The sequence below is a fragment of the Amblyomma mixtum genome, chromosome 3, assembly GCF_055824585.1.
Source record: "Amblyomma mixtum isolate Tamu chromosome 3, ASM5582458v1, whole genome shotgun sequence".
In the NCBI taxonomy this organism is placed as follows: Eukaryota; Metazoa; Arthropoda; class Arachnida; order Ixodida; family Ixodidae; genus Amblyomma; species Amblyomma mixtum.
In genome coordinates this window covers 408,541,556-408,553,889 of record NC_143014.1, presented here as the reverse complement: position 1 = coordinate 408,553,889, position 12,334 = coordinate 408,541,556, and the positions used below count along the sequence as shown (strand labels likewise).

Here is a 12,334-nt window from a genome sequence, read left to right as displayed (position 1 = left end):
AATAGAAATAGTTGCCATTATGAGCACAAACGTCTGGCCACACTGCATAAAAAATCTGAAAGCTCAACAACAATGTCTGTTGTAAGATTGGAACTTACGCTGTTTTGATTGCTGCGGAAATGAGGTTGTGTTTGTGTCAGCAAATAATATGTTGCCACTGAGCATTTTTAGTAAAAGTGGGAAGTGATAGTTTTCGTTCAGAAATCTGGCCACCAAGGTTATTCACGTAAGTCTGGCAACAGTCTAAATTTTGAAAAAAATGTTAAATTTGGTTATAAAATATTTATTCAGCTGCAAATTTGGAGTTAATAAAATTTATTCAGTTTGCATCGTTGCACATAACAGTTTGGTGTAATTTTTAGGCATTTGAAGCCCATAACTTCTACTACACTTGTGCACAACTCTGCAGGGTTGTCGCGAGTTGGTTCAGTGACTCTCGCTGTCAGGGTTTCGGTGATCACGCGAGGTCATCACCGTGTCATGACCAGCTCGCCAGCTCTGTGCAGCGGCCCTGGGCACCCAACAAGCCTTGAGCCAACATTGCTAACGCCCCCCGCTTACTTAGGCCGCGCATAAGGCAGTGCAATTGCGGCTCCCTGCGCCGCAGCCACGCTGAACTCGTCCACCTTCTCCCGCGCATCGAGTGTGATGTTCTCGCGCTGCAAGAAACATACGCTCGCGCGGAGGAGGTGAGGTTACCAGTATTCATCAGTTACAGCGGACCCACCACCTGTGCTCTCGCTTCGTGCAGTGCCGTGTGCTGATACTACTCATCCTGCTGGCCGCACACGCACGGCCATATACATGCGCAACACTCTGGCGCATGTTGTTGTGTCAGTTGCTGATCTTGCCAATGACGTAGCTGAGTGCTGTGCAGTTATCGTGCGTGTACGAAACACCGACACGGCAGCTGCTAGCGAACATGTGCGTCCACGTGTGCCTTGGGACGCGCAATTTATCGCTCAGCAAGCCAATCGCCTCAGCAATGATGCAGTTGTATGCGGAGACTTTAATGCTCATCACACCTACTGGGGGTGCAGCAGTGTAGGCCGCCGTGGCCGTGAGCTACTAGCAGTAGCACAGGCAACACAGCTCCATGTAATTAACTCTGGCAGTGCCACACACGTGCAGCGAGTCGGTCAGCACACCGCCATTAATTTGACTCTTGTGTCCGGTGGTTGTGCGCACCAGTGGAAGTGCGAACCCGATACTCAGGGCTCGGACCATTTCCGCATTGTGCTCACACCCTACCACTGCGATCGGCCAGCAACGCGTAGCTACAGTGTCGTCAACTGGAGTGCTTTCTGCAATGCGTGCAGTGCTCCATTGCCTACATATACGTGCCTCTTCGCGCACCTGGCAGCCTGTGCGAAATCGGCCACTGTCCGCTGCACTGTTCCCGCTGGCGGCCCGCTCCCTGACTTGAAGCTGTTCAACCTCGGGGCAGCCCGTCGCATCGCTCAACGCAGAGCAATACGCGCGCGTAAACCTGAGCATTGGACTCCGTATAAGAGACTGGATGTAGTCTATCGCCGCCATGCAGTGCGCCGCTGCAAACAGAGTTGGGCCCACATTTGCGCCGCTCTCAGCGATTCGCGCCGCCCTGGCCGTGCCTGCAAAATCTTGCACGCTATGCTGAACGCACAGGTTCCTCGGTGCCCTGCCCTGGCCATCGCCATAACTCGGGGCATCGACACAGCCACCCTGACCGAACTTCTGGCTGATCACTTGGCAACACCAGGCATTTCGGCGCGCAGTACTGCGCCTCACGTCGAACCGCTCCCAGGCGCCAGCGAACGGCTTGCCTGCGTCATTGCAGACGTGTGCAATGCAGATTTTACCTTGCACAAACTTGGCCACATTCTCGAACGCCGTCGCACCAGCCGCAGCGCACATGGTGCTGACGGCATCACCTATCAACTTCTCCTCAACGTCGACACGCAACAACGTCCAGCTCTCCTTGCCGCATTCAACGCAGTTTGGAGAAGCGGCAACGTTCCTGCAGAGTGGAGGAGTGCCGTGGTTGTGCCAATCCACAAAAAGGGCAAGCCCTTAGGAGCTTCAAATTCCTACCGCCCAATCTTCCTGACATCAGCTGCAGCAAAAACCCTCGAGGCCATGGCTCTCTGTAGACTCGAGTGGATTGCGAGCGCCCGTGACGCCCTACCTGTTGAGCAGAGCGGTTTCAGAAGAGGACGCTGCACTACTGACGGCCTGGCGCATGTAGTGTCCACCCTTGAAGACGCCAAAGCAGGGCGTCACGGAGCCTGCCTCGTCCTACTCGACGTGCGTAGCGCTTTTCATTTGCTGCCGCACCATGTCATCATGGCGGCCGTTTCCTGGCTCGGAGTTTCGGGGAGGCTCCTGAGCTACGTCAAGAGTTGCCTCACAGATCGGACCTACCAGGTCAGGCTGGGAAACGCACTGAGCACTCCACGCGCCGTCAACAGTGGCGTTCCGCAGGGCAGTGTGCTTAGCCCATTCTTATTCAACCTGGCTCTTGCGCGACTGCTCAGGCGCCTTCCACGCACAAAATCCGTCTCGTCGTATCCGCAGACGACATAGCCCTCTTCGCTGCCGGCCCCACCCTTTTCGGCCCCGAAATACGCCGCCACCTGCAAGATGCGCTCACCGCCGTTGCGAGCTTCCTACAGGGAACCGGCCTCTCAACTTCATCGGAGAAAACAGTGGCCATGATGTTCCACCCCCGTGCCACTGCAATCAAGCTTACGCAACCCCTGCAACTACAGGGAGCACCTTTGGCCTGGCAAGCCAGCGGCAAATACCTCGGACTCAGCATCGACAGGAAGCTGACATTCAATGCAGCAGTCGGAGATATCCGCAACGCTAAAAAGCGCGTAGCAGCCATGGCATCTCGCCTACTCGCTCGTGGAGAGGGCGTAACACCCACCCTCCCACTTCGCCTGTATGAAGGTATCGCCACTGCACGCATTCTCTACGCGCTCCCGCTAATCCGCCTACGCCCTAATCAGTGGAATCACACTCGACAGTGATCAGCGCACCGCCATGCGACGCTTTGCGTGCCTACCCCGAAGCTCGCAAATTGGTCCCACCTATGCCGAACTTCGTGTGTGGCCTCTTTCACTCCGAGCAGAACGCACCGCGCTCAACCAGCTTGAACGTCTCCACCGAGCGCCTGGCACACAACAACTTCTTAACGACGTCCGCGCCATATCACAGTCACGCATGGCGCAAGCTTTACGTGACTTTGATCTCATCGTTGGGGCTGACTCCGTTGCCACCACCGCATCAAGTACTTAACCTTCGCATCGAGCTCACCATACCAGGAATTCGAGCCAAACGCACCACCTCAACCTGTGCAATTCGATAGGAAACCGCACAGCGCATTGACTTTGTCTACAGCACGCGAGTTCATCTGTACACAGACGGCTCCGTTTCTGCTAACAGGAACTCTGCCACCGCTGCATGCGTCGTCCCCGCTTTGGGTGTTGACAGGCAGTGCCGTATACGCCATTTCTCCTCATCCACCACTGCCGAAATCGCTGGACTCCACCTGGCAGCCGACATCATCTCGAAACACACGGAGCTCACCTACGTCGCAATTCTGTGTGACTCTCGTGCTGCCCTCACGCAACTCCAGCGACGTGAAAACAACGCGAGCTGTGTGCAGTGCCTCTACCAAAAACTTTGTCTCCTCTCTGCCCGTGGCTGCGACATTGTCATCCAGTGGGTCCCCTCCCATGTTGGTGTGAGCGGAAATGACGATGCCGATCGTCTTGACACATCAGCGCATGACAACCCCTCAGTGCCCGTGTGTAAAGAAATCACACCCTTCGACATCGCACGACACATTATCCGGTGCAGTGTTATCACCTGTCACCCCGACCCCCGTGTCGCCTCGGGCAACGCCCCCCGGCCAATACCTTTCCTCGACTTTGGTCGTAATGCACTCGCCCTTCTCCTCCGCCTGAGAATCGGCTGTGTTAGAACGGCTGAGCGCCGTAATCGCGTCATGGGCCAAGCCAGCGCACTGTGCGAGGACTGTGGCTCAACAGAGAGAGTCGAGCATCTCTTGTGTGACTGCCCCGCTTACAACAGTGAGAGACTAATCATGCTCGCTTCCTACAGGGAGCTCGGACTTCCCTGCGATACCATCGGCGAACTTGTGTTCCCCAACGCCACTCGCCACAAAACGAGTGTTGCGCTTCGAGCGCTGGTCCGATTCATCGACGAAGCGGGCCTCACGAAGCGTCTTTAGTGCCCACAACTTTTCTGTGCCTTCCACGGTGATTCCACACCGCCTCACACAAAGTGCGCTCCCATGCGAGAAGCCCGCCACTCACATTTGCCCTGTGCCAACATTTATCCACCTTTATTTTCACTATTCTACCGCGCGCAGTTTCCTTGCTCGCTACTTTCCGGCATCCTGGGATCCAAGCGTCCCCTCTCTCATTGGCCCGCCGCTCCTCCAATCGGCGGCAGCGTCTCCCACGGGTCCGCGCGCCGAACGAGGTCTCGCGCCTCGCCGCCGCTCCACGGGGCTTTCTGCTGGAGCCGAGGGAGGGGGCAGTGCAGGCTGCTGCGGCAGACGGGCAGGGCCCAGGCACGACAGAGCCGTCAGTATAGAGATGGACTGCTCCGGCAGGCTGGTCGTGCTCGAGTGCGGCCACTTCTTGACGGAGGCCAGATGGTGGAGTGTTGCTTTTGGTACGGGATCCGGGGAGGGATAGCTGTACCGTGTAAAGGTGGCCCTGGTCCGGGCGGGGTGGGAGGGGTACTGCCTCAGGTTGTCCCCCTACGAGTTGATCGAAGGCTTCGGTTATCTGGCCCATGCGGGAGTGCGGCCTAGTGCGGAGGCGGTCGAGGAGGGGACGGCCATCTGTGGCGTTGTGGAGGCGCTCGACATGACGAAGGGCTGTGCGTCTGGAGAGGAGCTCCATGGTCCAAAAGCCCGCCTCAGCCAGGGTGGCAGCCACGGGGGAAGTACGGGGGAGTCCGAGGCAGAGGCGGATGGTGGCCCGCTGCTTCCTCTCAATAGCCAGGTACTGGGCCTCTGTGAGATGGACGAGTGGGAGGGAGTAGAGGTACTGGGACACGGCCATGCCTGAGAACAGGCGGAGAGCCAGCTTGGTGGTGATGCCCCTGCCTCTTGCCAGGAGTGAACGGATGGCTCCATGAACCCTCGAGGCCTGCCTGAGGTAGTGCTGAACTGCAGGGCGCCAGGAGAGACGGCTGTCAATCCTGAGGCCAAGGTACTTTGCCTCCGTCCTCGATGGAAGTGGGTGGCCCTCTATGGATAGGAAGGTAGTGCCAGAGCGGGCGCCCACTCTCTTGTTGAAGAGCATGGCCTCAGTCTTTGTTGGAGAAAGGCTCAGTCCTGCTGTTCCAAGGAAGGTAGCAAGAATGTCGATTGCCCGCTGGACGTTGCGTATGGTCTGGACCCTTTGTCGTCGAGGACCTTGGCACCAGATAGCGATGTCGTCCGCGTATATGGCTATGCGGACTGGCAGCTGGAGGTCCTGTGGAAGGAGCCTGGGTAGAAGGGCCATGACTGAATTGAAGAGTAGGGGGCTGAGTACGCTCCCCTGGGGAACTCCTCGATAGATGTGCCGTGGCGTACTGGTGGTGGTGCCCAGGCGGACGAGGGCCTGACGATCGGACAGGAAGCCCTTGATATACTGCAGGAGGTGGCCAGTGACGCCCATGGAGGTGAGAGCATCGAGAATGGCCCCGTGGAGGATGTGGTCGAATGCGCCTTTGATGTCTAGGAGAGCCAAGCAGACAATTTGTTTCTTGTGCCTTGCTTCCTCCAGTGTGGAGACAAGGTCTCCGATGGCGTCAGCGGTGCAGCGATGACGCCGGAAACCTGACTGCTGCTCCGGGAAGAAGCTGGTCAGGTGGCCAATCCACTCTAGACGGTCGAGGGCCATGGCTTTTAAGACTTTGCCCGGGACGGAGGTTAGGGCCACTGGTCGGTAAGACGACAGTGCTGTTGGAGGCTTGCCTGGCTTGAGTACGGGGACGACCAAGGCTGTCCTCCAGGCGGCTGGGAGCTGACCAGTCTGCCAGACTGTGTTGAAAGTGGTCAGGAGGTTGCTCTGGAGGTGATTGTCCAAGTTCCTGAGCATTTGGTATGTAATACCGTCGATGCCCGGGGCCGTATGACGCCTTGAACGCTGGAGGATGGCGGAGAGCTACCTTTCGTCGCTTCTTCGACCACAGCGGAACTGGCAGCCATACACCTGGCAGCCGATATCCTTATGGACACACCGGAAGTCCGTGTTGCGGCAGTCTGGACTGACTCCAAAACTGCCCTTCAACTTCTCCAGAGACCCTCCAAAGGCACCCCCATCGTCAAGAGACTAGCGGCCAGGCTGGATGCCATCGTCAATAGAGGGACCACCATACACCTCTGCTGGGTCCCAGGCCATGCTGGAATACCTGGCAACGAGGCAGCTGATGCCCTGGCAAAGGAAGCACACAACCCCTCCACTCCACTCTCAACATCGTTGTGTCCCCTGGACCTGGCCTGGTCAATCACCGACCGCCACCTGCTCATTGACCACCCCTATCCCAGGGTCGCTGAGGGTCACCCGCCACGGGCACTCCCTTCTTCGGGTCTCACCGTCCATGAGAGGAGGCTCCTCCTGAAACTTCGTGTGGGCTGCGCCAGCACGGGCTCCAGACTTCACCGCCTCGGCCTCACCCCTTCGCCAGCCTGCAGCTACTGCAACAGCCCTATGGAGTCCCTGGAGCATCTTCTTTGCGAGTGCTCGGCCTTCTCAGCTCACAGAAACAAATTGGCTGCAGGCTTCCGCCTTCTGGGTCTACCCTCCTCCTCGCAGGAAGATCTACTTTTCCCTGGAGGATACCACCCCATCAAAGCCTTCCAGCTCCTCCTGACCTTCTTGGAGGAGACAGGTCTCCACGGTCGTTTCCAGGCCTAAGGAGCACAGCGAGTGTAATACGACACACTATGCGGCGGCGCGCTCCTCTTCTATCCTCTCTTTTCTCCCCCTCCCCCCTACCACTATCGGCACGCTGGCAATGGGCGTGGTGGTCTGCCACCAGTATATAGGCTCGTGCCCTCCCCCTTTCCCTCTTCAACCCACACACACTCCACGGGGTTCTGGAGAGTCGCCCGCGCGTCGGAGGAGAGCAGACGCTCTTTCGTCTGCTTTGTCCACCTTCACTCGACGCCCGACCGACCCTGTTCGCCGGGGCAGCGGCCCTCCTCGCCCATCTCGGAGAGGGCGCGCTCCCTCACCCTCGCGCGCCGCCACTGGCGCGCGCGCCATCGCTCCCCTCCACTCCTCGAGCTCCTCGCGGATGCCCCGCCCCCCGGGAAATTTCTGCTCTCGACGTCCCATCACTCGACTCCCAACCTCAAGCGGAGCAAGACGCTCGCCGCCGGGAGCTCGCCCGCTGCTCTCAGCGGGCCGTCGCTTCAACCACAGCCATGTCGGCCTCCCGCTCCACCTCCAGACGCAGCTCCAGCATGGGCTGCGACCCGAAAATGTTCCTGAGACACCTCGAGGACAGCGTCCAATACCTGCTTGCAGAACACAAGCGGAAGCAGCGCCTTTTGGACGCGGCCTCTTCCACGAGGAGGACCAGACCCCGCAGCCCCTCCCCACCGCCCAAGGATCCCGAATTTTCGCCTGCCCTAACAAGACTCCGTTCTAGGGCAGCGGAATTCCTGAAGACGCCCAAGCCGGCTCCCGTGCCTCCACGGAAAAAGAAGACCAAGGGTAGAAGGGATCCCACACCAGAGGCATCTCTTACACTCAGCCAGTCTGTACTTAGTGGGCCTCTCCAGCCGCCTGCAGACCCGTCGGACGCGCCATCCACCACCTTACCCTCTCCACCATCATCAGTCCCCCTTCCTGTGTGCCCCGACTCAGCCACATCACCCCCTCAAGACACCATCCTTGTGGGAACCAAGGACACCAGCCCAGGAGCCTTGGACCACCCCCCGACCGTCCACTCAGACGGGGATCACCCCTCTCCTTGGGCACAAGAAGACGAGGAGGGGTGGACAACCAAGAAACCCCGCAGACCCCGTCATCGCCCACTACGCCCTCCCCTCCCACCGGAGACAGTGGACAACTTAGTAGGGACAGTGCTCTTTCGTCCATCTAATAAGGGCACATCCTTCCGAAAGTGCAACAAATTCACCATTGCTGCGGAGCTGTCCTCCACAGAAGGCGTCGCCTCCGTGAGGGTCAACCCCTCACGGAACATCGTAGCCGTGGATGCTGTCACCCCGGAGGCCATCACAGCTCTCCTAGCCCTACACACCCTGGCTGGCATTTCTGTACGAGCGAGACCTGCGGCAGACAAGGGCACCTCTACAGGCTTCATCCATGGCGTCCCTGCTGACCTGGAAGATGCCGATCTCCTACCAGCCCTGGAGTCATCAGTACCCATCTTGAGTATCAGGCGATCCCAGGGCAACGCCCTGCAGCTACGCTTCAGTGCGCCACAGCCACCATCCCATGTGTCGCTCTACAAGCTCAGGATGCCAGTGCGACCAGCCTTCCCACGCCCCATCCAATGTGGTCGTTGCGGCCGTTTAGATCATGTCACAGCCAGCTGCACCCTACCAACCCGCTGTCTCCGCTGTGGCCGCCACCACGAAACCAGCGCCTGTGATGCCAAATCACCACGGTGCACGAACTGCGGAGGACACCATTCCGCAGACACCCCCTCCTGCCCTCGCTGGCAGGAAGAAAGACGAGTAGCAGCAGCCGTGGCATCCGCCACCCAACCTGTCTCTCGGAGAGCCATCAGGACTAGCCTCCGAACCCAGGAGCGCACCTACGCACAAGTCGCAAAGGCCTCACCACAGGCACTCCAGCCTATGCAAGAGTCCTCTGACCCAGGCTCTTCCCATCCCCAGAGGGCCGCAACACCTTCCCCCCTGTGTGGTCAACTTGAGCATCTCACGGCGACCCTGGCTGCAACCCTTCAAGCCCTGACACTGCTCCTCCCAGCAGCTGCCCAGCCATCACCAACCGTGGGGCAGGGGCCGCACCACACCAACCAACATGGCTAGCCGACCACTGGCTACCCCTCGTCCACGGGTAATCCAGTGGAATTGCCGTGCCTTCCGCCCCAGAAGAGCGGAGCTCATCAGCCGCCTGGAGGTGGATCCCCTACCCCCAGACGTCCTGGCCCTTCAGGAGGCCTACCTCCGTCCAGACGAGGCGCGGCTCCCGGGCTATGTGGCATACTATAGCAAAACGTCATGTCTCCTTAACACCTGCGAGGCGGACCCCTGCCATGACCACCTCCACCCGCCAGGAAGATCCAGGGCCGTCCTCTTCGTCCGCTCTACCCTTCCCCAGGCAGAAATCCCAGTGAGTGATGGGGTGGTGGCCCCTATGGAGTGTGTGTGCGTAAGAGTCAGGCTGTCAGGTGTTGACACGGCTGTCGCAAGTGTCTATGTGCGTCCCGCAATCCCATGGGATGCTCAATCCTTGCCACAGCTGGTCAGCCTTATAGGCGGCGACTGCCTGCTGTGCGGGGACCTCAACGCGGCTCATCCGCGGTGGGGCTCCCGCAGGGCGGACCGCCGTGGCCGAGACCTGATCGCCGCTCTGCGTGGTACATCGCTTCATATACTGAACAATGGGGTTCCCACGTTCGTCCGGAGGGGTGGTGTCCGCTCATGCATAGATCTCAGCATCGTGTCACAACGGTGTGTATATGAGTGGACCCCCTCGCCGGACACGTGGGGTTCTGACCACTACCCCATCGTACTTGCCCCCAAACCTGGGAGGAGGGTGGACGGGCGTATCTGCAGAGTTGTTCACTGGGACCGCTTCCGGCAACTGCTCCACAGCCTCCCGCTCCAGGGAGACGTCCTGGCTCACGTAGAAAGATGTGCCACCGCAGCCTGCATCACCTGCGAGGTCCCACCATCTCAACCTGTCCCAGACCTTAAGCTCCTCCAACTCCGAGCCCAACGGCGCCAAGCTGAGAGGAGAGCCCTACGGACAGAGCGGCCTGAAGACTGGACCACCTACAACCGCCTGGATGCACAGTGCAGACGCACCCACAACCGCCGTCGAGCCGAGTCATGGGAGGGGATCTGCGCATCTCTCGTGGCCACCCGCAGTCCGGCAAAGGCATGGCGCCTCTTCCGCTCGCTACTTGCCCCCCGCATCCAGCTCAACCCACACCTGGCATTCGCTGTTGCAGAAGGAATCACCACTCAGGAGCTGGCGGAACGCCTGGCTAATGTCTTCTTCACCTCGGAAGAACCACCTCCCTTCACACCTGGTCCTCTTCCACTAGGAGCAATACAGACCCATCCCACTCAGCTGGACAACATAGCTGCTATCTGTAACTCCCCATTGACAATGAGGGAGCTCTCCGCCGTCCTGCAGCGTTCAAGGCGTCACACGGCCCCGGGCATTGACGGTATCACATACCAAATGCTCAGGAACTTGGACAATCACCTCCAGAGCAACCTCCTGACCACTTTCAACACAGTCTGGCAGACCGGTCAGCTCCCAGCCGCCTGGAGGACAGCCTTGGTCGTCCCCGTACTCAAGCCAGGCAAGCCTCCAACAGCACTGTCGTCTTACCGACCAGTGGCCCTAACCTCCGTCCCGGGCAAAGTCTTGGAAGCCATGGCCCTCGACCGTCTAGAGTGGATTGGCCACCTGACCAGCTTCTTCCCGGAGCAGCAGTCAGGTTTCCGGCGTCATCGCCGCACCGCTGATGCCATCGGAGACCTTGTCTCCACACTGGAGGAAGCAAGGCACAAGAAACAAATTGTCTGCTTGGCTCTCCTAGACATCAAAGGCGCATTCGACCACATCCTCCACGGGGCCATTCTTGATGCTCTCACCTCCATGGGCGTCACTGGCCACCTCCTGCAGTATATCAAGGGCTTCCTGTCCGATCGTCAGGCCCTCGTCCGCCTGGGCACCACCACCAGTACGCCACGGCACATCTATCGAGGAGTTCCCCAGGGGAGCGTACTCAGCCCCCTACTCTTCAATTCAGTCATGGCCCTTCTACCCAGGCTCCTTCCACAGGGCCTCCAGCTGCCAGTCCGCATAGCCATATACGCGGACGACATCGCAATCTGGTGCCAAGGTCCTCGACGACAAAGGGTCCAGACCATACGCAACGTCCAGCGGGCAATCGACATTCTTGCTACCTTCCTTGGAACAGCAGGACTGAGCGTTTCTCCAACAAAGACAGAGGCCATGCTCTTCAACAAGAGAGTGGGCGCCCGCTCTGGCACTACCTTCCTATCCATAGAGGGCCACTCACTTCCATGGAGGACGGAGGCAAAGTACCTTGGCCTCAGGATCGACAGCCGTCTCTCCTGGCGCCCTGCAGTTCAGCACTACCTCAGGCAGGCCTCGAGGGTTCATGGAGCCATCCGTTCACTCCTGGCAAGAGGCAGGGGCATCACCACCAAGCTGGCTCTCCGCCTGTTCTCAGGCATGGCCGTGTCCCAGTACCTCTACTCCCTCCCACTCGTCCATCTCACAGAGGCCCAGTACCTGGCTATTGAGAGGAAGCAGCGGGCCACCATCCGCCTCTGCCTCGGACTCCCCCGTACTTCCCCCGTGGCTGCCACCCTGGCTGAGGCGGGCTTTTGGACCATGGAGCTCCTCTCCAGACGCACAGCCCTTCGTCATGTCGAGCGCCTCCACAACGCCACAGATGGCCGTCCCCTCCTCGACCGCCTCCGCACTAGGCCGCACTCCCGCATGGGCCAGATAACTGAAGCCTTCGATCAACTCGTAGGGGGACAACCTGAGGCAGTACCCCTCCCACCCCGCCCGGACCAGGGCCACCTTTACACGGTACGGCTCTCCCTCCCCGGATCCCGTACCAAAAGCAACACTCCGCCATCTGGCCTCCGTCAAGAAGTGGCCGCACTCGAGCACGACCAGCCTGCCGGAGCAGTCCATCTCTATACTGACGGCTCTGTCGTGCCTGGGCCCTGCCCGTCTGCCGCAGCAGCCTGCACTGCCCCCTCCCTCGGCTCCAGCAGAAAGTCCAGGCTACCTTTCGTCGCTTCTTCGACCACAGCTGAACTGGCAGCCATACACCTGGCAGCCGATATCCTTATGGACACACCGGAAGTCCGTGTTGCGGCAGTCTGGACTGACTCCAAAACTGCCCTTCAACTTCTCCAGAGACCCTCCAAAGGCACCCCCATTGTCAAGAGACTAGCGGCCAGGCTGGATGCCATCGTCAATAGAGGGACCAGCATACACCTCTGCTGGGTCCCAGGCCATGCTGGAATACCTGGCAACGAGGGAGCTGATGCCCTGGCAAAGGAAGCACACAACCCCTCCACTCCACTCTCAACATCGTT

At 59.3% G+C, this 12,334-nt stretch overlaps 1 protein-coding gene across 1 annotated transcript; it reads left to right on the top strand.

The window, feature by feature from the left end:
* The first annotated feature begins 6,242 nt into the window (after positions 1-6,242).
* Positions 6,243-6,929, top strand: LOC149357553 (uncharacterized). The gene has a single exon (XM_089576610.1). It carries the CDS (start codon positions 6,243-6,245, stop codon positions 6,927-6,929), a length of 687 nt encoding a protein of 228 aa, XP_089432736.1.
* The last annotated feature ends 5,405 nt before the right edge of the window (positions 6,930-12,334 follow it).